Genomic DNA, 26617 nt, shown 5'->3' on the forward strand with positions numbered 1-26617 from the left:
TATATAGCCCTTCTTACATCAGCTAATATCTCGAAGTGCTGTACAGAAACCCAGCCTAAAACCCCAAACAGCTAGTAATGCAGGTGTAGAAGCACGGTGGCTAGGAAAAACTCCCTAGAAAGGCGAAAACCTAGGAAGAAACCTAGAGAGGAACCAGGCTATGAGGGGTGGCCAGTCCTCTTCTGGCTGTGCCGGGTGGAGATTATAACAGAACCATGCCAAGATGTTCAAAAATGTTCATAAGTGACAAGCATGGTCAAATAATAATCAGGAATAAATCTCAGTTGGCTTTTCATAGCCGATCATTAAGAGTTGAAAACAGCAGGTCTGGGACAGGTAGGGGTTCCATAACCGCAGGCAGAACAGTTTAAACTGGAATAGCAGCAAGGCCAGGCGGACTGGGGACAGCAAGGAGTCACCACGGCCGGTAGTCCCGACGTATGGTCCTAGGGCTCAGGTCTCTCAGTTGGCTTTTCATAGCCGATCATTAAGAGTTGAAAACAGCAGGTCTGGGACAGGTAGGGGTTTCGTAGCCGCAGGCAGAACAGTTGAAACTGGAATAGCAGCAAGGCCAGGCGGACTGGGGACAGCAAGGTGTCATCATGCCCGGTAGTCCTGACGTATGGTCCTAGGGCTCAGGTTCTCAGAGAGAAAGAGAGAACGAGAGAATTAGAGAGAGCATACTTAAATTCACACAGGACACTGGATAAGACAGGAGAAGTACTCCAGGTATAACCAACTAACCCCAGCCCCCCGACACATAAACTACTGCAGCATAAATACTGGAGGCTGAGACAGGAGCGGTCCGGAGACACTGTGGCCCCATCCGAAGAAACCCCCGGACAGGGCCAAACAGGAAGGATATAACCCCACCCACTCCGCCAAAGCACAGCCCCCGCACCACTAGAGGGATATCCCCAACCACCAACTTACAATCCTGAGACAAGGCCGAGTATAGCCCACAGAGGTCTCCACCACAGCACAAACCAAGGGGGGGGGGGGGCGCCAACCCAGACAGGAAGATCACGTCAGTAACTCAACCCACTCAAGTGACGCACCCCTCCCAGGGACGGCATGAAAGAGCACCAGCAAGCCAGTGACTCAGCCCCTGCAACAGGGTTAGAGGCAGAGAACCCCAGTGGAGAGGGGAACCGGCCCGGCAGAGACAGCAAGGGCTGTTCGTTGCTCCAGCCTTTCCGTTCACCTTCACACTCCTGGGCCAGACTACACTCAATCATATGACCTACTGAAGAGATAAGTCTTCAGTAAAGACTTAAAGGTTGAGACCGAGTCTGCGTCTCTCACATGGGTAGGCAGACTGTTCCATAAAAATGGAGATCTATAGGAGAAAGCCCTGCCTCCCGCTGTTTGCTTAGAAATTCTAGGGACAATTAGGAGGCCTGCGTCTTGTGACCGTAGCGTACGTATTGGTATGTACGGCAGGACCAACTCGGAAAGATAGGTAGGAGCAAGCCCATGTAACGCTTTATAGGTTAACAGTAAAACCTTGAAATCAGCCCTTGCCTTAACAGGAAGCCAGTGTAGGGAAGCTAGCACTGGAGTAATATGATCAAATTTCTTGGTTCTAGTCAGGATTCTAGCAGCCGTATTTAGCACTAACTGAAGTTTATTTAGTGCTTTATCCGGGTAGCCGCAAAATAGAGCATTGCAGTAGTCTAACCTAGAAGTAACAAATGCATGGATTAATTTTTCTGCATCATTTTTGGACAGAAAATTTCTGATTTTTGCAATGTTACGTAGATGGAAAAAAGCTGTCCTTGAAACAGTCTTGATATGTTCGTCAAAAGAGAGATCAGGGTCAAGAGTAACGCCTAGGTCCTTCACAGTTTTATTTGAGACGACTTTACAACCATCAAGATGAATTGTCAGATTTAACAGAAGATCTCTTTGTTTCTTGGGACCTAGAACAAGCATCTCTGTTTTGTCCGAGTTTAAAAGTAAAAAGTTTTCAGCCATCCACTTCCTTATGTCTGAAACACAGGCTTCTAGCGAGGGCAATTTTGGGGCTTCACCATGCTTCATTGAAATGTACAGCTGTGTGTCATCCGCATAGCAGTGAAAGTTAACATTATGTTTTCGAATAACATCCCCAAGAGGTAAAATATATAGTGAAAACAATAGTGGTCCTAAAACGGAACCTTGAGGAACACCGAAATGTACAGTTGATTTGTCGGAGGACAGACCATTCACAGAGACAAACTGATATCTTTCCGACAGGTAGGATCTAAACCAGGCCAGAACTTGTCCGTGTAGACCAATTTGGGTTTCCAGTCTCTCCAAAAGAATGTGGTGATCGATGGTGTCAAAGGCAGCACTAAGGTCTAGTAGCACGAGGACAGATGCAGAGCCTCGGTCTGACGCCATTAAAAGGTCATTTACCACCTTCACAAGTGCAGTCTCAGTGCTATGATGGGGTCTAAAACCAGACTGAAGCATTTCGTATACATTGTTTGTCTTCAGAAAGGCAGTGAGTTGCTGCGCAACAGCTTTTTCTAAAATTTTTGAGAGGAATGGAAGATTCGATATAGGCCGATAGTTTTTTATATTTTCCGGGTCAAGGTTTGGCTTTTTCAAGAGAGGCTTTATCACTGCCACTTTTAGTGAGTTTGGTACACATCCGGTGGATAGAGAGCTGTTTATTATGTTCAACATAGGAGGGCCAAGCACAGGAAGCAGCTCCTTCAGCAGTTTAGTAGGAATAGGATCCAGTATGCAGCTTGAAGGTTTAGAGGCCATGATTATTTTCATCATTGTGTCAAGAGATATAGTACTAAAACACTTAAATGTCTCTCCCGATCCCAGGCCCTCGCAGAGCTGTGCAGATCCAGGACAGCTAAGCCCTGGAGGAATACGCAGATTCAAAGAGGAGTCCGTAATTTGCTTTCTAATGGTCATGATCTTTTCCTCAAAGAAGTTCATGAATTTATCACTGCTGAAGTGAAAGCCATCCTCTCTTGGGGAATGCTGCTTTTTAGTTAGCTTTGCAACAGTATCAAAAATAAATTTTGGATTGTTCTTATTTTCCTCGATTAAGTTGGAAAAGTAGGATGATCGAGCAGCAGTGAGGGCTCTTCGGTACTGCACGGTACTGTCTTTCCAAGCTAGTCGGAAGACTTCCAGTTTGGTGTGGCGCCATTTCCGTTCCAATTTCCTGGAAGCTTGCTTCAAAGCTCGGGTATTTTCTGTATACCAGGGAGCTAGTTTCTTATGACAAATGTTTTTCGTTTTTAGGGGTGCAACTGCATCTAGGGTATTGCGCAAGGTTAAATTGAGTTCCTCAGTTAAGTGGTTAACTGATTTTTGTCCTCTGACGTCCTTGGGTAGGCAGAAGGAGTCTGGAAGGGCATCAATGAATTTTTGTGTTGTCTGAGAATTTATAGCACGACTTTTGATGCTCCTTGGTTGGGGTCTGAGCAGATTATTTGTTGCGATTGCAAACGTAATAAAATGGTGGTCCGATAGTCCAGGATTTTGTGGAAAAACATTAAGATCTACAACATTTATTCCATGGGACAAAACTAGGTCCAGAGTATGACTGTGGCAGTGAGTAGGTCCAGAGACATGTTGGACAAAACCCACTGAGTCGATAATGGCTCCGAAAGACTTTTGGAGTGGGTCTGTGGACTTCTCCATGTGAATATTAAAATCACCAAAAATTAGAATATGATCTGCTATGACTACAAGGTCTGATAGGAATTCAGGAAACTCAGAGAGGAACGCTGTATATGGCCCAGGAGGCCTGTAAACAGTAGCTATAAAAAGTGATTGAGTAGGCTGCATAGATTTCATGACTAGAAGCTCAAAAGATGAAAACGCCATTTTTTTTTTTGTAAATTGAAATTTGCTATCGTAAATGTTAGCAACACCTCCGCCTTTGCGGGATGCACGGGGAATATGGTCACTAGTGTAACCAGGAGGTGAGGCCTCATTTAACACAGCAAATTCATCAGGCTTAAGCCATGTTTCAGTCAGGCCAATCACATCAAGATTATGATCAGTGATTAGTTCATTGACTATGACTGCCTTTGAAGTGAGGGATCTAACATTAAGTAACCCTATTTTGAGATGTGAGGTATCACGATCTCTTTCAATAATGGCAGGAATGGAGGAGGTCTTTATCCTAATAAGATTGCTAGGGTGAACACCGCCATGTTTAGTTTTGCCCAACCTAGGTCGAGGCACAGACACAGTCTCAATGGGTATGGCTGAGCTGACTACACTGACTGTGCTATTGGCAGACTCCACTAAGCTGGCAGGTTGGCTAACAGCCTGCTGCCTGGCCTGCACCCTATTTCACTGTGGGGCTAGAGGAGTTAGAGCCCTATCTATGTTGGTAGATAAGAGGAGAGCACCCCTCCAGCTAGGATGGAGTCCGTCACTCCTCAGCAGGTCAGGCTTGGTCCTGTTTGTGGGTGAGTCCCAGAAAGAGGGCCAATTATCCACAAATGTTATCTTTTGGGAGGGGCAGAAAACAGTTTTCAACCAGCGATTAAGTGCTGAGACTCTGCTGTAGAGCTCGTCACTTCCCCTAACTGGGAGGGGGCCAGAGACAATTACTCGATGCCGACACATCTTTCTAGCTGATTTACACGCTGAAGCTATGTTGCACTTGGTGACCTCTGACTGTTTCATCCTAACATCGTTGGTGCCGACGTGGATAACAATATCTCTATACTCTCTACACTCGCCAGTTTTAGCTTTAGCCAGCACCATCTTTAGATTAGCCTTAACGTCGGTAGCCCTGCCCCCTGGTAAACAGTGTATGATCGCTGGGTGATTCGTTTTAAGTCTAATACTGCGGGTAATGGAGTCGCCAATGACTAGGGTTTTCAATTTGTCAGAGCTAATGGTGGGAGCCTTCGGAGTCTCAGACCCCGTAACGGGAGGAGTAGAGACTAGAGAAGACTCAGACTCAGACTCCGACTCGCTACATAATGGGGAAAACCGGTTGAAGGTTTCTGTCGGCTGAATGAGCGACACCGGTTGAGCATTCCAACAGTATTTCCCTCCAGAAGCCATGAGAAAGTTGTCCGGCTGCGGGGACTGTGCGGGGGGATTTATACTAACGTTACTGTCTGTACTTACTGGTGGCACAGACGCTGTTTCTTCCTTTCCTACACTGATATTACCCTTGCCTAACGATTGCGTCTGAAGCTGGGCTTGTAGCACAGCTATTCTCGCCGTAAGGCGATCGTTCTCCTGTATATTATGAGTACAGCGACTGCAATTAGAAGACATCATGTTAATGTTACTACTTAGCTTCGGCTGTTGAAGATGTTGATGAACCATGTCCAGATAAAGCGTCCGGAGTGAAAAAGTTGAATAAGGGAAAAAAGTTGCGATGGAAAAAAGGAAAATAACGTAAAGTTGGCAGCTAAAACGCACAGGAAAATGACTCTTCTGTCTCGGGATAAACGTCCGGGGTGAAAAAGTTTAACGAAAAAAGATGAGTGAGGACAAAACTAAAAAGTTGGTAAATTTGTTGAACACAGAGATTGATTAAACGTTTATTAAAAATAAAACGTGAATAGTTTGGCAGGTAGCCAAGTAGCAACAAACAGCACAGCAGCACGGAGACAATGCGGAAGCGAGACGGAAGTCACGTGTTCATGCTGGAAGACCCAGCCACAACCCACCTTCAATGCTCTTACTGAGGGAAGGAGGTTGTTGGCCAAGATCTCGCGATACATGGCCCCATCCATCCTCCCCTCAATACGGTGCAGTCGTCCTGTCCCCTTTGCAGAAAAGCATCCCTAAAGAATGATGTTTCCACCTCCATGCTTCACGGTTGGGATGGTGTTCTTGGGGTTGTACTCATCCTTCTTCTTCCTCCAAACATGGCGAGTGGAGTTTAGACCAAAAAGCTCTATTTTTGTCTCATCAGACCACATGATCTTCTCCCATTCCTCCTCTGGATCATCCAGATGGTCATTGGCAAACTTCAGACAGGCCTGGACATGCGCTGGCTTGAGCAGGGGGACCTTGCGTGCGCTGCAGGATTTTAATCCATGACGGCGTAGTGTGTTACTAATGGTTTTCTTTGAGACTGTGGTCCCAGCTCTCTTCAGGTCCTTGACCAGGTCCTGCCGTGTAGTTCTGGGCTGATCCCTCACCTTCCTCATGATCATTGATGCCCCACGAGGTGAGATCTTGCATGGAGCCCCAGACCGAGGGTGATTGACCGTCATCTTGAACTTCTTCCATTTTCTAATAATTGCGCCAACAGTTGTTGCCTTCTCACCAAGCTGCTTGCCTATTGTCCTGTAGCCCATCCCAGCCTTGTGCAGGTCTACAATTTTATCCCTGATGTCCTTACACAGCTCTCTGGTCTTGGTCATTGTGGAGAGGTTGGAGTCTGTTTGATTGAGTGTGTGGACAGGTGTCTTTTATACAGGTAACGAGTTCAAACAGGTGCAGTTAATACAGGCAATGAGTGGAGAACAGGAGGGCTTCTTAAAGAATAACTAACAGGTCTGTGAGAGCCGGAATTCTTACTGGTTGGTAGGTGATCAAATACTTATGTCATGCAATAAAATGCAAATAAATTATAGACTATTTACATTGACAAAATGTACATTTTTTATTTATCTCCAGGCCATCCGACTGTTAAACAGTCATCACTAGCCAGCCTCCGCCCAGTACCCTTCCCTGAACCTTAGACACTGTCACTAGTCGGCTACCAGTCACTTTAATAATGTTTACATACTGTTTTACCTACTTTATATGTACAGTTGAAGTCGGAAGTTTACATACACCTTAGCCAAATATATTTAAACTCAGTTTTTCACAATTCCTGACATTAAATTATAGTAAATATTCCCTGTCTTAGGTCAGTTAGGATCACCTCTTTATTTTAAGAATGTGAAATGTCAGAATAATAGTAGAGAGAATGATTTATTTCAGCTTTTATTTATTTCATCACATTCCCAGTGGGTCAGAAGTTTACATACACTCAATTAGTATTTGGTAGCATTGCCTTTAAATTGTTTAACTTGGGTCAAACGTTTCGGGTAGCCTTCCACAAGCTTCCCACAATAAGTTGGGTGAATTCTGGCCCATTCCTCCTGACAGAGCTGGTTTTACTGAGTCAGGTTTGTAGGCCTCCTTGCTCGTACACGCTTTTTCAGTTCTGCCCACACATTTTCTATAGGATTGAGGTCAGGGCTTTGTGATGGCCACTCCAATACCTTGACTTTGTTGTCCTTAAGCCATTTTGCCACAACTTTGGAAGTATGCTTGGGGTCGTTGTCCATTTGAAAGACCAAGCTTTAACTTCCTGACTGATGTCTTGAGATGTTGCTTCAATATATCCACATAATTTTCCTTCCTCTTGATGCCATCTATTTTGTGCAGTGCACCAGTCCCTCCTGCAGCAAAGCACCCCCACAGCATGATGCTGCCACCCCCGTGCTTCACGGTTGGGATGGTGTTCTTCAGCTTGCAAGCCGCCCCCCTTTTCCTCCAAACATAACGATGGTCATTATGGCCAAACAGTTCTATTTTTGTTTAATCAGACCAGATTACATTTCTCCAAAAAGTACGATCTTTGTCCCCATGTGCAGTTGCAAACCGTAGTCTGGCTTTTTTATGGCGGTTTTGGAGCAGTGGCTTCTTCCTTGCTGAGCGGCGTTTCAGGTTATGTCGATATAGGACTCGTTTTACTGTGGATATAGATACTTTGTACCTATTTCCTCCAGCATCTTCACAAGGTCCTTTGCTGTTGTTCTGGGATTGATTTGCACTTTTCACACCAAAGTACGTTCATCTCTAGGAGACAGAACGTGTCTCCTTCCTGAGCGGTATGACGGCTGCGTGGTCCCATGGTGTTTATACTTGCGTACTATTGTTTGAACAGATTAACGTGGTACCTTCAGGCATTTTTTTCTGAGGTCTTGGCTGATTTATTTTGATTTTACAATGATGTCAAGCAAAAGAGGCACTGAGTTTGAAGGTAGGCCTTGAAATACATCCACAGGTACACCTCCAATTGACTCAAATTGATGTCAATTAGCCTATCAGAAGCTTCTAAAGCCATGACACAATTTTCTGTAATTTTCCAAGCTGTTTAAAGGCACAGTCAATTTAGTGTATGTAAACTTCTGACTCACTGGAATTGTGATACAGTGAACTATAAGTGAAATAATCTGTCTGTAAACAATTGTTGGAAAAATGACTTGTGTCATGCACAAAGTAGATGTCCTAACCAACTTGCCAAAACTATAGTTTGTTAACAAGACATTTGTGTAGTGGTTGAATAACAAGTTTTAATTACTCCAACCTAAGTGTATGTAAACTTCCGACTTCAACTGTATATACTGTATTCTAGTCATGGCTCATCGTAGATGACTACTGCTTCTGTACACACCTTTTCTATTCATATACAGTATTTATATTCCGGATTCTGACATTGCTCGTTCTGATATCGCTCATTCTGATGTGTCTTAACTTCTTGTTCTTTTTTTAGTTTAGGATTATGTGTGTATTGTTATTGTATTGCTAGATATTGCTGCACTGTTGGAAACATAAGCATTTCGCTGCCGCTGCGATAACACCTGCAAAACATCTGTGTGCGCGACCAATAAACGTTGATTTCATTTGAACGCGGATGTATAGCTGTCTATCATCATTGGTGATGTAATAACTGTAAAGACAAACAGTTGATGGTGATGGAATGGGAAAAACAGCTGAAGGACTATGTGTCTAATAAGAAGCCTCTGAACCATACAGACACAAGATGGAGCCACTCTTCAACCCCACACCCTCCCCTCTTCCGCTTAGTGTACTCTCCCTTTATTCTCTCCCCATCTCCCCCTTCACTCTCCTCTCTCCCCCTAGCTCTTCTCATCCTCACCCCCCATCCACCCCTGGACGGTGTGACAGACTCCATCCTAGCTGGAGGGGTGCTCTCATCTTATCTACCAACATAGACAGGGCTCTAACTCCTCTAGCTCCACAATGAGATAGGGTGCAGGCCAGCCAACAGGCTTTTAGCCAGCCTGCCAGCTTAGTGGAGTCTGCCACTAGCACAGTCAGTGTAGTCAGCTCAGCTATCCCCATTGAGACCGTGTCTGTGCCTCGATCTAGGTTGAGCAAAACTAAACATGGCGGTGGTCGCCTTAGCAATCTCACTGGAATAAAGACCTCCTCCATTCCTGTCATTATTGAAAGAGATTGTGATATCTCACATCTCAAAATAGGGCTACTTAATGTTAGATCCCTCACTTCCAAGGCAGTTATGGTCAATGAACTAATCACTGATCATAATCTTGATGTGATTGGCCTGACTGAAACATGGCTTAAGCCTGATTCATTTACTGTATTAAATGAGGCCTCTCCTTCTAGTTACACTAGTGACCATATCCCCCGCGCATCCCGCAAAGGCGGAGGTGTTGCTAACATTTACGATAGCAAATGTATAAATGTACCCCTCCAAAAATGACTGCGTTTTCGTCTTTTGAGCTTCTAGTCATGAAATCTATGCAGCCTACTCAATCACTTTTTATAGCTACTGTTTACAGGCCTCCTGGGCTGTATACAGAGTTCCTCACTGAGTTCCATGAATTCCTATCGGACCTTGTAGTCATGGCAGATAATATTCTAATTTTTGGTGACTTTAATATTCATATGGAAAAGTCCACAGACCCACTTCAAAAGGCTTTCAGAGCCATCATCGACTCAGTGGGTTTTGTCTAACATGTCTCCGGACCTACTCATTGCCACAGTCATACCCTGGATCTAGTTTTGTCCCGTGGAATAAATATTGTGGATCTAAATGTTTTTCCTCATAACCCTGGACTATCGGACCACCATCTTATTATGTTTGCAATCGCAACAAATAATCTGTTCAGACCCCAACCAAGGACCATCAAAAGCCGTGCTATAAATTCTCAGACAACCCAAAGATTCCTAGAGGCCCTTCCAGACTCCCTCCAACTACTCAAGGACATCGGAGTACAAAAATCAGTTAACGACCTAACTGAGGATCTACATTTAACCTTGCGTAATACCCTAGATGCAGTGGCACCCCTAAAAACAAAAAACATTTGTCACAAGAAACTAGCTCCCTGGTATACAGAAAAGACCAGAGGCCTGAAGCAAGCATTCAGAAAATTGGAACGTAAATGGCGCTCCACCAAACTGGAAGTCTTCCTACTAGCTTGGAAACAAAGTACAGAGCAATATTGAAGAGCCCTCACTGCTGCTCGATCATCCTATTTTTCCAACCTAATTGAGGAGAATAAGAACAATCCAAAATGTATATTTGATACTGTCGCAAAGCTAACTAAAAAGCAGCATTCCCCAAGAGAGGATGCCTTTCACTTCAGCAGTGATGAATTCATGAACTTCTTCGACAAAAAGATCATGATCATTAGAAAGCAAATTACGGACTCCACTTTGAATCTGCGTATTTTTCCAAAGATCAGTTGTCCTGAGTCTGCACAAAACTGCCAGGACCTAGGATCAATGGAGACACTCAAGTTTTTTAATCCTATATCTCTTGACACATTCATGAAAATAGTAATGGCCTCTAAACCTTCAAGCTGCATACTGGACCCTATTCCAACTAAACTACTGAAAGAGCTACGTCCTGTGCTTGGCCCTCCTATGTTGAACATAATAAATGGCTCCCTATCCACTGGATGTGTACAAAACTCACTAAAAGTCGCAGTAATAAAGCCTCTCTTGAAAATGCCAAACCTTGACCCAGAAAATGTAAAAAACTATTAGCCTATATCGAATCTCCCATTCCTCTCAATTTTTTTGAAAAAAGCTGTTGTGCATCAACTCACTGCCTTCCTGAAGACAAAAAATGTATACGAAACGCTTCAGTCTGGTTTTAGACCCCATCATAGCACTGAGACCGCACTCGTGAAGGTGGTAAATTATATTTTAATGGCGTTAGACCAAGGCTCTACATCTGTCCTCGTGCTCCTAGACCTTAGTGCTGCTTTTGACACCATCGATCACCACATTCTTTTGGAGAGATTGGAAACCTTAATTGGTCTACATGGACAAGTTCTTGCCTGGTTTAGATCTTATCTGTCGGAAAGATATCAGTTAGTCTCTGTGGATGGTTTGTCCTCTGACAAATCAATTGTACGTTTCGGTGAGATGCTAGTTCTAGGTCCCAAGAAACAAAGTGATCTTCTGTTGGATCTGACAATTAATGTTGATGGTTGTACAGTCGTCTCAAAGAAAACTGTGAAGGACCTCGGCGTTACTCTGGACCCTGATCTCTCTTTTGATGAACATATCAAGAATATTTCAAGGACAGCTTTTTTCCCATCTTCGTAACATTGCAAAAATCAGAAACTTTTTGTCCAGAAATGTTACATAAAAGCTAATCCATGCTTTTGTCACTTCTAGATTAGAATACTTCAATGCTCTACTCTCCGGCTACCCGGATAAAGCACTAAATAAACTTTGGTTAGTGCTAAACACGGCTGCTAGAATCTTGACTAGAACCACAAAATTTGATCATATTACTCCAGTGCTAGCCTCTCTATACGGGCTTCCTGTTAAGGCTAGGGCTGATTTCAAGGTTTTACTGCTAACCTACAAAGCATTACAAGGGCTTGCTCCTACCTATATCTCAGAGTTGGTCCTACCGTACATACCTACACGTACGCTATGGTCACAAGACGCAGGCCTCCTTATTGTCCCTAGAATTTCTAAGCAAACAGCTGGAGGCAGGGCTTTCTCCTATAGAGCAACATTTTTATGGAATGGTCTGCCTATGTGAGAGACGCAGACACAGTCTCGACCTTTAAGTCTTTACTGAAGACTCATCTCTTCAGTAGGTCCTATGATTGAGTGTAGTCTGGCCCAGGGGTGCGAAGGTGAACGGAAAGTCACTTGAGCGACAAACCGCTCTTGCTGTCTCTGCCTGGCCGGTTCCTGTCTCTCCATTGGGATTCTCTGCCTCTGACCCTATTACGGGGGCTGAGTCACTGGCTTACTGGTGCTTTCCATGCCGTCCCTAGGAGGGGTGCATCACTTGAGTGGGTTGAGTCACTGACGTGATCTTCCTGTCCGAGTTGTTGCTCCCTCAAGCTTGTGCAGTGGATGAGATCTTCGTGGGCTATACTCAGCCTTGTCTCAGGGTAGTAGGTTGGTGGTCTGTTGATATCCCTCTGGTGGTGTGGGGGCTGTGCTTTGGCAAAGTGGGTGGGGTTATTATCCTGCCTGGTTGGCCCTGTCCGGGGGTATCGTCGGACGGGGCCACAGTGTCTCCCGACACCCCCGTCTCAGCCTCCAGTATCTATGCTGCAATAGTCTATGTGCCGGGGGGCTAGCGTCAGTCTGTTATATCTGGTGTTATTCTCCTGTCTTATCCGGTGTCCTGTGTGAATTTAAGTATGCTCCCTCTAATTCTCTCTCTCTCCCTCTCTCCCTCCCATCCCGGAGGACCTGAGCCCTAGGACCATGCCTCAGAACTACCTGGCCTGATGACTCCTTGCTGTCCCCAGTCCACCTGTCCACCAGGTTCCACTCTTCTGCCTGCGGCTATGGAACCCGGACCTGTTCACCGGACGTGCTACCTTGTCCCGGACCTGCTGTTTTCAACTCTCTCTCTCTACCGCACCTGCTATTTCAACCTCTAAATGCCCGGCTATGAAAAGCCAAGTGACATTTACTCCTGATGTACTGACCTGTTGCAACCTCTTCAACCACTGTGATTATTATTTGACCCTGCTGGTCATCAATGAACGTTTGAACATCTTGGAGAAAGATCTGGCCTTAATGGCAATGTACTGTTATAATCTCCACCCGGCACAGCCAGAAGGGGACTGGCCACCCCTCAGAGCCTGGTTCCTCTCTAGGTTTCTTCCTAGGTTTCTGCCTTTCTAGGGAGTTTCTCCTAGCCATCGCGCTTCTACATCTGCATTGCTTGCTGTTTGGGGTTTTAGGCTGGGTTTCTGTATAGCACTTTGTGACATCTTCTGATGTAAAAAGGGCTTCATAAATAACATTTGATTGATTGATTGTTTTGAGAGAGGGTAAAAGACAGATCAGATTCCATCATCACTCCACTTAGCGACAAATGGCAGTGATCTAGCCTCCATTAGTACATCACCCTCAGAGTTCATCTGTAAATCCAGACAGTCTAACGGCGCTGTCAGGGTAATATACTGCCGTACGACACCGCAAGCACTGCCAGGACACAACATGAGATATGGGGGCCGAGGTTCGTGACTCTGAGAAGAAGACATGCTGTACTGATAAAAGTGTGAAAGCTAAACTGAGTTTAATCCGACAGGTCTTGGAGAAGGAAGGTGTCACATTTGTCCAAGACGTGACTTTTGAAGTCCTGTGAGACACGCTGCAAAAACGCTGCTCTGTGGTGATGGTGAATGCAGCCTGAATAATAACACAGAGCACAGAGAGACTGTATGTGTCTCTGTGTGTGAGATAATTGAGAGATAGAGATGAATGCAGAGAGGGAGATAGAGAGCGAGAGAGAGACAGACATGTTCTTATCAACACCTTACAGCATTTTCTGCAAATTTAATCAAAGAAACAGTAATTAAATGCTTTGAAGCAGAGTTTGGTTTGATGACACGGGATTCCACAGGTAATCATTTCTGGGACTGGAGGCAGTGAGGGTACAGAAATAATGCAACATAGATGGCTCAATAATTACAGTCTCTAATGAACTGTAACAGACTAAAACGTAGTTGAACTTCCAGTGACACCTGCAAGTCTGGATTAGCAAACAGCCTAAGTGCACCCGTTGAAAAGGGTTTCGGGGGGGAAAATCCCTCCACCCTAAAACGTTCCTTCTCAATCAACGACTTAGTTTTGAGGTGACGTTCCTACAAGAACCAGAGGATGTACAACTCTATTACCACCCAGTTCAGGATTATCCTCATGTAGTTTATGCAGCCAGGCAGAGAGAGACAGAGTGTGTGTGTGTGTGTGTGTGTGTGTGTGTGTGTGTGTGTGTGTGTGTGTGTGTGTGTGTGTGTGTGTGTGTGTGTGTGAGCTAACTTCCAGCAGGGTATGAATTATACTGAACAAAAATATAAATGCAACAATTTTTATTTATTTTATCTTTATTTAACTAGGCAAGTCAGTTAAGAACAAATTCGTATTTACAATGATGGCCTACACCGGCCAAACCCGGACAACGCTGGGCCAATTGTGCGCTGCCCTATGGGACTCCCAATCACGGCCGGTTGTGATACAGCCTGGAATCAAACCAGGGGGTCTGTAGTGACGCCTCAAGCACTGAGATGCAGTGCCTTAGACCGCTGCGCCACTCGGGAGCCCATTTTACTGAGTTACAGTTCATGTAAGGAAATCAGTCAATTTAAATAAATTAGGCCCTAATCTATGGATTTCACATGACTGGGAATACAGATATGCATATGTTGGTCAAAGATACCTTTAAAAAAAAAGTAGGGCCGTGGATCAGAAAACCAGTCAGTATCTGTGACCACCATTTGCCTCATGCAGTGCGAAACCTCTCCTTTGCATCGAGTTGGTCAGACTGTTGATTATGGTATGTGGAATGTTGTCCCACTCCTCTTCAATGGCTGTGCAAAGTTGCAGGATATTGGCGGGAACTGGAACATGCTGTTGTACACGTTGATCCAGAGCATCCCAAACGTGCTCAATGGGTGACATGTCTGGTGAGTATGCAGGCCATGGAAGAACTGGGACATTTTCAGCTTCCAAGAATTGTGTACAGATCCTTGCGACATGGGGCCGTGCATTATCATGCTGAAAAATGAGGTGATGGCGGTGGATGAATGGCACGACAATGGGCTTCAGGATCTCGTCACGGTATCTCTGTGCATTCAAATTGCCATCAATAACATGCAATTGTGTTCGTTGTCCTTAGCTTATGCCTACCCATACCGTAACCCCACCACCACCATGGGGCACTCTGTTCACAACGTTGACATCAGCAAACCGCTCACCCACACGTGGCCATACACATGGTCTGCGGTTGTGTGGCCGGTTGGACGTACTGCCAAATTCTCTAAAAAGATGATGGAGGTGGCTTATGGTAGATAAATTAACATATACAGTGGGGAGAACAAGTATTTGATACACTGCCGATTTTTCAGGTTTTCCTACTTACAAAGCATGTAGAGGTCTGTAATTTTTATCATAGGTACACTTCAACTGTGAGAGACGGAATCTAAAAAAAATCCAGAAAATCACATTGTATGATTTTTAAGTAAATAATTTGCATTTTATTGCATGACATAAGTATTTGATACATCAGAAAAGCAGAACTTAATATTTGGTACAGAAACCTTTGTTTGCAATTACAGAGATCATACGTTTCCTGTAGGTCTTGACCAGGTTTGCACACACTGCAGCAGGGATTTTGGCCCACTCCTCAATACAGACCTTCTCCAGATCCTTCAGGTTTCAGGGCTGTCGCTGGGCAATATGGACTTTCAGCTCCCTCCAAAGATTTTCTATTGGGTTCAGGTCTGGAGACTGGCTAGGCCACTCCAGGACCTTGAGATGCTTCTTACGGAGCCACTCCTTAGTTGCCCTGGCTGTGTGTTTCGGGTCGTTGTCATGCTGGAAGAGCCAGCCACGACCCATCTTCAATGCTCTTACTGAGGGAAGGAGGCTGTTGGCCAAGATCTCGCAATAGATGGCCCCATCCATCCTCCCCTCAATACGGTGCAGTCGACCTGTCCCCTTTGCAGAAAAGCATCCCCAAAGAATGATGTTTCCACCTCCATGCTTCACGGTTGGGATGGTGTTCTTGGGGTTGTACTCATCCTTCTTCTTCCTCCAAACACGGCGAGTGGAGTTTAGACCAAAAAGCTCTATTTTTGTCTCATCATACCACATGACCTTCTCCCATTCCTCCTCTGGATCATCCAGAAGGTCATTGGCAAACTTCAGACAGGCCTGGACATGCGCTGGCTTGAGCAGGGGGACCTTGCGTGCGCTGCAGGATTTTAATCCATGACGGCGTAGTGTGTTACTAATGGTTTTCTTTGAGACTGTGGTCCCAGCTCTCTTCAGGTCATTGACCAGGTCCTGCCGTGTAGTTCTGGGCTGATCCCTCACCTTCCTCATGATCATTGATGCCCCACGAGGTGAGATCTTGCATGGAGCCCCAGACCGAGGGTGATTGACCGTCATCTTGAACTTCTTCCATTTTCTAATAATTACATTAACAGTTGTTGCCTTCTCACCAAGCTGCTTGCCTATTGTCCTGTAGCCCATCCCAGCCTTGTGCAGGTCTACAATTTTATCCCTGATGTCCTTACACAGCTCTCTGGTCTTGGCCATTGTGGAGAGGTTGGAGTCTGTTTGATTGAGTGTGTGGACAGGTGTCTTTTATACAGGTAACGAGTTCAAACAGGTGCAGTTAATACAGGTAATGAGTGGTGAACAGGAGGGCTTCTTAAAGAAAAACTAACAGGTCTGTGAGAGCCGGAATTCTTACTGGTTGGTAGGTGATCAAATACTTATGTCATGCAATAAAATGCAAATTAATTACTTAAAAATCATACAATATGATTTTCTGGATTTTTGTTTTAGATTCCATCTCTCACAGTTGAAGTGTACCTATGATAAAAATGTACAGACCTCTACATGCTTTGTAAGTAGGAAAACCTGCAAAATCGGCAGTGTATCAAATACTTGTTCTCCCCACTGTATTATCTGGCAATAGCTCTGGTGGACATTCCTGCAGTCAGCATGCCATTTGTGGCATTCTGTTGTGTGACAAAACTGCACATTTTAGAGTGGCCTTTTATTGTCCCCCAGCACAAGATGCTCCAGTGTAATGATCATGCTGTTAAATCAGCTTCTTGATAGGCCACACCTGTCACATGGAAGGATTATCTTGGCAAAGGAGAAATGCTTACTAGCAGGGATGTAAACACATTTGTGAACAAAATCTGAGAGAAATAAGCTTTTTGTGCGTTTGGAACATTTCTGGGATCTTTTATTTCCTCTCATGAAATATGGGACCAACACTTTACATGCTGCGTTTATATTTGAGTTCAGTGTAGGTTCTGCTCTGCAGTGTAAGAGTCTCATTAAACACAAGTATTCACACTTCACTGATTAAGTTAATAATTATTCTCTCCTCCTCTCCCTCTCTCATCCTTTCCTCTTCTTCTCTCCTTTCAACTCTAAATGATTGTGATAAGTGTGAGCTTTCACGGAGCGGCTAACTTCTAACTTCTCAGCTACCGTCAGCACTTTGGTTAGAAGTCCTTTCAGTCTCAGAGAGTTGGCGTTGTACCAACCTAACTGGGCCGATCGCTATTCGCTCTCCTGGCCCTCCCTCTGAGACTAAAGAGAAGTTATATGCTTGACCCACCTTGACACCTGATTGGCGGAGATCAAATATTTTCTTCCTGACTGTCTGTTGCACAAAGTCAATAGTGACATCATCACCCTCTCAGGGCGATTGACTGACTGGACTGGCAGACAGGGGTTAGAGGGGTGCTTTCAATCAGGTCCAGCTAACCGGGTACCCAGTCTCACACACACGCAAGAAAGTACAGACACACACACACAGGCACATGCGCACACACACATGCACACACGCACACACACACACACTCTGGCCTTCAGAACTAGACTTCCACAAGGCAGTCACATCCTCCTCTGCTTCACTGGCTCTGACGCTCGTCGGATGTGGCAGGGCTTGAAAACTATTACAGACTACAAAGGGAAGCACAGCCGCGAGCTGCCCAGTGACACAAGCCTACCAGACGAGCTAAACCACTTCTATGCTCGCTTCGAGGCAAGCAACACTGAAGCATGCATGAGAGCACCAGCTGTTCCGGATGACTATGTGATCACGCTCTCCGTAGCCGATGTGAGTAAGACTTTTAAGCAGGTCAACATTCACAAGGCCGCAGGGCCAGACGGATTACCAGGACGTGTACTCCGAGCATGTGCTGACCAACTGGCAAGTGTCTTCACTGACATTTTCAACATGTCCCTGACTGAGTCTGTAATACCAACATGTTTCAAGCAGACCACCATAGTCCCTGTGCCCAAGGACTCTAAGATAACCTGCCTAAATGACTACCGACCCGTAGCACTGACGTCTGTAGCCATGAAGTGCTTTGAAAGGCTGGTCATGGCTCACATCAACAGCATTATCCCAGAAACCCTAGACCCACTCCAATTTGCATACCGCCCCAACAGATCCACAGATGATGCAATCTCTATTGCACTCCACACTGCCCTTTCCCACCTGGACAAGAGGAACACCTACGTGAGAATGCTTTTCATTGACTACAGCTCAGCATTCAACACCATAGTGCCCTCTAAACTCATCACTAAGATAAGGATCCTGGGACTAAACACCTCCCTCTGCAACTGGATCCTGGAATTCCTGACGGGCCGCCCCCAGGTGGTAAGGGTAGGTAACAACACATCTGCCACACTGATCCTCAACACGGGGGCCCCTCAGGTGCGTGCTCAGTCCCCTCCTGTACTCTCTGTTCACCCATGACTGCATGGCCAGGCACGACTCCAACACCATCATTAAGTTTGCCAACGACACAACAGTGGTAGGCCTGATCACCGACAACGATGAGAAAGCCTATAGGGAGGAGGTCAGAGACCTGGCCGTGTGGTGCCAGGACAACAACCTCTCCCTCAACGTGATCAAGACAAAGGAGATGATTGTGGACTACAGGAAAAAAAAGAGGACTGAGCACGCCCCCATTCTCATCGACGGGGCTGTAGTGGAACAGGTTGAGAGCTTCAAGTTCCTTGGTGTCCACATCACCAACGAACTATCATGGTCCAAACACACCAAGACAGTCGTGAAGAGGGCACGACAAAGCCTATTCCCCCTCAGGAGACTGAAAAGATTTGGCATGGGTCCTCAGATCCTCAAAAAATTCTACAGCTGCACCATCGAGAGCATCCTGACTGGTTGCATCACCGCCTGGTATGGCAACTGCTTGGCCTCCGACCGCAAGGCACTACAGAGGGTAGTGCGTACGGCCCAGTACATCACTGGGGCCAAGCTTCCTGCCATCCAGGACCTCTATACCAGGCGGTGTCAGAGGAAGGCCCTCAAAATTGTCAAAGACTCCAGCCACCCTAGTCATAGACTGTTCTCTCTGCTACTGCACGGTAAGCGGTACCGGAGTGCCAAGTCTAGGTCCAAAAGACTTCTCAACAGCTTCTACCCCCAAGCCATAAGACTCCTGAACAGCTAATCATGGCTACCCGGACTATTTGCACTGCCCCCCCACCCCATCCTTTTTACGCTGCTGCTACTCTGTTAATTATTTATGCATAGTCACTTTAACTCTACCCACATGTACATATTACTTCAACTACCTCAACTAGCCGGTGCCCCCGCACATTGACTCTGCACCGGTACCCCCCTGTATATATAGCCTCCCTACTGTTATTTTATGCTCTTTTTTTCTCAACACTTTCTTTGTTGTTGTTTTATTTTTTACTTTTTTTGTTAAAAATAAATGCACTGTTGGTTAAGGGCTGTAAGTAAGCATTTCACTGTGATGTCTGCACCTGTTGTATTCGGCGCATGTGACCAATACAATTTGATTTGATTTGATTCACTTACTTTCCAAATGTTGTGTTTTACACAGCTTATTATTGTCTTCTTTTTAACCTCGGAGTGGGTTTTTAATTCTCCTTACTCATCAAGGACCAGTTGAAACTAGCTGTGGGCAAAGTCTTAATGCCACACGGCACGGCAGGCAGCAGAACTGATGGGTTTATCCATGCCTGTGCAGTGAGCTGGGGTTTGGACAGACAGATAAGCAGGATAAGAGCCAAGACTCCTTAAGCTCAGTTGGACTGCCTCTAATGCTCTCATGGCCCACGAGTGTAAAGCCTTACACTTTCACCAGCAAGACAATACAAACAGCAATTAGCCAATAACAACAGGAGGAGGCCGGACTAATCATTACTTAATAGGCCTACATCGGCTGGAAGGGAGGAGAGGGAGGGAGGTTGGTTATTCCCCTGTCCCCGTCTAGCGTTGAGCTGTGTGAAATGTGTGTGTGTGTGTGTGTTTGAGTTATTTCCATGTCCATGTCTTGTATTTGTAAAATTATCTCTTTCAACATCAAAAACATTGTGTCTGTGGTTTGATCTGACAAGGCAGGGCTTTCCCCAGGGAACCACGGCCCAAAACGCTGCTGGAGAGATAAATAAACTAACATCACAGGCCTCAGATTAAGTAGAGGGTGACATAAGAGTGTGCGTGTGTGACATCACATCAAAAGTGACACTGCCGTCACTCACGGGCAAACGGCAGAGGGACTGCCTTGATTTTCTGTGTGGTCCGTGTGTGAGAGAGTGTGTGTGCACTTTATGTGTGTGTGTACGTAAACTATCCATACAGTAATGGGAACTGTTATGTAGTTTATGCCTACTGTTTGACCTCTGTGTATAGGCCCTCAGAGGAAGAGTGTGACCTCAGTTATACAACTTCAGTACAGGCAATGACAGGACAGCTACATCAGGCCTCCTGGAATATTGAAACACATCAGCGATCAACAGCAAGGGACACTTTGGGTTCAACTGCTTCAGTTAGGACAGGTAGTGAGTATGTGTGTGTGTATGTGTGTTCAAGCAGTTTGAGGTAAATAAAGGGAGCTCAGTTGTGAAATTGCGGCCTTTGGTCTCCAGGCTTGTTGCTAACTCGCTGACAGTGTGTGGGTTTTGTGTTGTGTAAGTGTGTGTGTGTTCATATAGTTGTGTGTAAATAGGGGGAAAATAGGGGGAGCTTCGCTAACTGGCTGACAGTGTGAACCTGTGTGTGTGTGTGTTTGTGTGTGTGTGTGTGTGTTAATTCCACACAGATGGAGTGTGAGGGAGTGTATGACCTAAGCGTCCTGGCAAATCTGACTTTATTCAATAGTAACCCAACTGTAACCTTTCTATTTTCCTGTATCTACAGTGATACACTGTAAAGGTGACAGTGGTTCAACATGCATGTTGTATTAATCATGTTTTGTTAATACTGATGTACAGTACATACATTAATCCTCTTTTCTGCTGTGAGTAATTGGTATTACGTGTACTGTGTATGTGTGTGTGTGTGTGTGTGTGTGTGTGTGTGTTCGTTTGTGTGTGTAGGAGAGCTAGTGTTAAAGTCACACAAGATAAGGTTGACATGATTCATAAAGGTTAATATTAGCAAAGTGAAGAGCTCGCAGACAAACAAGATGGTAGCTAGGAGGGAACCACACACAAACACACAGTACACCGGGGCAAGGTTAAAACACCATTTGTTATGGTAATGACCATCTCACTGTAGTTCAAACAACAAGACCTCCTCACCCATCCACAGTACTACAAACACCATCTGTTAACATACACAAACGTGTGTGTGTGTGTGTGTGTGTGTGTGTGTCTCAGTCCTACCTGTGCCACAGCTACATGTGTCTGTTGCTGTTGTTGCTGTAGTTGTTGCTGTAGCAGTTGGATCTGGTGGTGGACTGACAGGGGGGTGCTGGGAGGCAGAATACCCGATGACGGCAGCAGCATCCTGGGGGACGCCAGCAGCAGAGAGGCCTCCTCTGGAACCTGCCATGGAGGAGAGGAGTGGGTTAATGATGGATTGATTTTGAGAGAGGGAGACATCAATACAAGGAGAGAGAGGATGGAAGATGTAAGGAGGATATGGAGAAAGACAAACAAAGAGAGAGAGAGAAAGTCAGAGAAAGTGACATATTGATGTTCATATTCAGAATGTGTCCTTTGGCAGTGCGAGTGTACATTTCCCCCGGTGATAAGCAGAGCTTGAGGTAAAACAGAGGCATGGCTGAACAGGCCCTAAGAGAAAAGGAAAACTCATGCTCACTCACGCATCCACCCAGACACAAACAGACAACCCAATAAGTCACTACTGGAATAGCATTCACACAATAATGAATTGAAAAGATGAACAATAGCAGCTTGTATCTGTCAAAGGACTGGAGGACTATATTGTTTTTCCTTGAAGAGCAAATTCAATCTGTCACTGTGTCAGACAGAGATAATTGCCTAGACTGAGAAGATGCTTTTACTGAGAAGAATACATAAGATATACTTTATTAGTCCACGCGAGATAGAAATGTGTCTTCTGCTTTTATCCAACCCCCCGATACACACACACACATTAGGTTGGATCACAGGGCAGCCACAAAGCAGCGCCCAATAAGCAATTATTTTAAGGGGTTAAGCTCCTTGCTCAAGTGAACATCAGCGGTAGGTGGCAACAGATATTGATGCCAGCAACCCTCCAGTTGCCAGGTCAATCCCTGCCAGCACTGGGATTCGAACCGTCAACCTTGGGTTGAGAGAGAGAGAGAGAGAGAGAGAGAGAGAGAGAGAGACAGAGAGAGACAGAGAGAGAGAGAGTTTGATTGATTGATAGAGATTGATTAGTGTGGGAAATAAAGAGAGAGAGAGAGTTTGATTGATAGAGATTGATTAGTGTGGGAAATAAAGAGAGACAACTCAAGGTTTGTACCCCCACTGGGCCAGTGGATGAGTGATGGTGTGTCACTGTCTGATCTACAGGTTAATGGGGACATTACCAGACAGGCTGTTTACTCTCACGTCTTAATGATGAACAGTGGAACTAGGACACTGTGTGTGTGTGTGTATGTGTGTTTATGTGTGTGTGTATGTGTGTTTATGTATGTGTGTTTGTGTGTGTGTGTGTGTGTGTGTGTGTGTGTATGTGTGTGTGTGTATGTGTGTTTGTGTTTGTCTTTGTGTGTGTATGTGCATGCGTGTAGTGATTTCATCAAGTGCAGTACACATCCTTGTACGTTTACTTCAACTCTGGTTAAATATTGGTTTCCTTCAGACAGACATCGTCAAAGCGACACTACAACATCAATCTCTGTAGAACATAGTGAGGTACACACAATACACAGTTTGGTGGAAAATATATCCTTTAAAGAGACCAGGTCTCCCATAGCTGTAACCATGGTGACTAAAACAGTAATTTCAGAGAGTGGTAAACCTGCCATCTCATCAGAATAATTGTAGTAGTTTGAACATGAAAAGAATACCTTGGCAGTCAGCTCAAAGACAGACTGTTTTATTTATTTTATCTACTAAGTACCTTTGCATAGAGAACTGTCAGTGATATAATGGTAGTTGGAGTGAAGAGGGAGTTAATATAATACATGTGTAATGGTTAGGGGCGCTGGGAAGGCGAGAGAGAGAGAGAGAGAAATCTCAGTAAGATATATATATATATTTTTTATTTTATTTAACCTTTATTTGACCAGGTAAGCCAGTTGAGAACAAGTTCTCATTTACAACTGCGACCTGTCCAAGATAAAGCAAAGCAGTGCGATAAAAACAACAACACAGAGTTACATATGGGGTAAAACAAAACATAAAGTCAAAAATACAACAGAAAATATATATACAGTGTGTGCAAATGTAGCAAGTTATGGAGGTAAGGCAATAAATAGGCTATAGTGCAAAATCATTACAATTAGTATTAACACTGGAATGATAGATGTGCAAGAGATGATGTGCAAATAGAGATACTGGGGTGCAAATGAGCAAAATAAATAACAATATGGGGATGAGATAGTTGGGTGGGCTAATTTCAGAAGGGCTGTGTACAGGTGCAGTGATCGTTAAGGTGCTCTGACAACTGATGCTTAAAGTTAGTGAGGGAGATAAGTGTCTCCAGCTTCAGAGATTTTTGCAGCTTTTATTTATTTCATCACATTCCCAGTGGGTCAGAAGTTCACACACACTCAATTAGTATTTGGTAGCATTGCCTTTCAATTGTTTAACTTAACGTTTCGGGTAGCCTTCCACAAGCTTCCAACAATAAGTTGGGTGAATTTTGGCCCATTCCTCCTGACAGAGCTGGTGTAACTGAGTCAGGTTTGTAGGCCTCCTTGCTCGCACACGCTTTTTCAGTTCTGCCCACACATTTTCTATAGGATTGAGGTCAGGGCTTTGTGATGGCCACTCCAATACCTTGACTTTGTTGTCCTTAAGCCATTTTGCCACAACTTTGGAAGTATGCTTGGGGTCATTGTCCATTTGGAAGACCCGTTTGCAACCAAGCTATAACTTCCTGACTGATGTTTTGAGATGTTGCTTCAATATCTCCACATCATTTTCCTTCCTCATGATGCCATCTATTTTGTGCAGTGCACCAGTGTCTCCTGTAGCAAAGCACCCCCACAGCATGATGCTGCCACCCCCGTGCTTCACGGTTGGGATGGTGTTCTTCGGCTTGCAAGAACCCACCTTTTTCCTCCAAACATAACGATGGTCATTATGGCCAAACAGTTATATTTTTGTTTCATCAGACCAGAGGACATTTCTCCAAAAAGGTACGACCCATATGCAGTTGGAAACCGTAGTCTGGCTTTTTTATGGCGGTTTTGGAGCAGTGGCTTCTTCTTTGCTGAGTGGCCTTTCAGGTTATGTCGATATAGGACTCGTTTTACTGTGGATATAGATACTTTTGTACCTGTTTCCTCCAGCATCTTCACAAGGTCCTTTGCTGTTGTTCTGGGATTGATTTGCACTTTTCACACCAAAGTACGTTCATCTCTAGGAGACAGAACGCGTCTCCTTCCTGAGCGGTATGACGGCTGCGTGGTCCCATGGTGTTTATACTTCCGTACTATTGTTTGTACAGATGAACGCGGTATCTTCAGGCGTTTGGAAATTGCTCCCAAGTTTTTTTCTGAGGTCTTGGCTGATTTCTTTTGATTTTCCCATGATGTCAAGCAAAGAGGCACTGAGTTTGAAGGTAGGCCTTGAAATACATCCACAGGTACACCTCCAATTGACTCAAATGATGTCAATTAACCTATCAGAAGCTTCTAACGCCATGACATCATTTTCTGGAATTATCCAAGCTGTTTAAAGGCACAGTCAACTTAGTGTATGTAAACTTCTGACTCACTGGAATTGTGATACAGTGAATTATAAGTGAAATAATCTGTCTGTAAACAATTGTTGTAAAAATTACTTGTGTTATGCACAAAGTAGATGTCCTAACCGACTTGCCAAAACTATAGTTTGTTAACAAGACATTTGTGGAGTGGTTGAAAAACGAATTTTAATGACTCCAACCTAAGTGTATGTAAACTTCCGACTTCAACTGTACCAATTAGGATCTTGCTAAAAATACTTCAATCAGTTATAGAACCCATTGTCCTTTATGGTTGTGAGGTCTGGGGTCCGCTCACCAACCAAGAATTCACAAAATGGGACAAACAACAAATTGAGACTCTGCATGCAGAATTCTGCAAAAAGATCCTCTGTGTACAATGTAAAACACCAAATAATGCATGCAGAGCAGAATTAGGCAGATACCCGCTAATTATCATAATCCAGAAAATAGCCGTTAAATTCTACAACCACCTAAAAAGAAGCGATTCCCAAACCTTCCATAACAAAGCCATCACCTACAGAGAGATTAACCTAGATTAGAGTCCCTTAAGCAAGCTGGCCCTGAGGCTCTGTTCACAAACACAAACTGACCCCACAGAGCCCCAGGACAGCAACACAATTAGACTCAACCAAATCATGAGAAAACAAAAAAATAATTACTTGACACATTGGAAATAATTTACAAAAAAACAGAGCAAACTAGAACGCTATTTGGCCCTAAACAGAGAGTACACAGTGGCAGAATACCTGACCACTGTGACTGACCCAAAATTAAGGAAAGCTTTGACTATGTACAGACTTAGTGATCATAGCCTTGCTATTGAGAAAGGCCGCCGTAGGCAGACCTGGCTCTCAAGAGAAGACAGGCTATGTGCACACTGCCCACAAAATGAGGTGGAAACTGAGCTGCACTTCCTAACTTCCTGACAAATGTATGACCATATTAGAGACACATACTTCCCTCAGATTACACAGACCCACAAATAATTTGAAAACAAATCCAATTAGGATAAACTCTCATATCTATTGGGTGAAATACCACAGTGTGCCATCACAGCAGCAAGATTTGTGACCTGTTGCCACAAGAAAAGGGCAACCAGTGAAGAACAAACACCATTGTTGTCACACCCTGGCTCTGGGACTCTATATGTTGAGCCAGGGTGTGGATATTCTATAGGTTGTATTTCTGTGTTGGCCAGAGTGGTTCCCAATCAGAGGCAACGAGTGTCAGCTGTGGCTGGTTGTCTCTGATTGGGAGCCATATTTATAGAGGCTATTTGCCCACAAATGTTGTGGGATCTTGTTTCTAGTCTGTTTGTGTTAGACCGTGAACTGTCACGTTATCGTTTTGTTGTTTTTGATCGTGTCTCTAATAAAGAGTATGTTTGCCTGCAACGCTGCGCCTTGGTCCTCCTCTGTATACGACTATCGTGACAGAAGATCCCACCAAACCAGGACCAAGCAGCGTGTCCAGGAACACACGCAGGAGGTAACGCTGGTGGATGTCCTCCTCGGCTGGGGGCAGATTACGAAGGAGGAGGCCGTCCGGTACCGGAAGGCGATGAAGGGGGAGACCCAGGCAGGAGTGGAGAAGCGGCGTCAACCGGGCCGTGGTCGGACGGGCGAGAGGCACCCCCAATAATTTTTTAGGGGGGGGCACACGGCATGGGCGACTGGGCAGCAGGAGGCTGCCACAGGGCGAATTGGGAGATTAGGAGAGGAG

General features: G+C 44.9%; 1 protein-coding gene across 1 annotated transcript in view; it reads right to left on the reverse strand.

The window, feature by feature from the left end:
• LOC311131467 (carboxyl-terminal PDZ ligand of neuronal nitric oxide synthase protein-like) overlaps positions 1-26617 on the reverse strand; it is a 187195-nt gene that overhangs the window by 28556 nt on the left and 132022 nt on the right. Inside the window, exon 8 of the mRNA XM_084164481.1 lies at positions 21388-21549. Coding sequence (XP_084020607.1) covers positions 21388-21549 — 162 coding nt within the window. The remainder of the gene's footprint in view (positions 1-21387; positions 21550-26617) is intronic.

This window comes from Coregonus lavaretus (genome assembly GCF_964263955.1).
Source record: "Coregonus lavaretus genome assembly, chromosome: 6".
NCBI classification, from domain to species: domain Eukaryota; kingdom Metazoa; phylum Chordata; class Actinopteri; order Salmoniformes; family Salmonidae; genus Coregonus; species Coregonus lavaretus.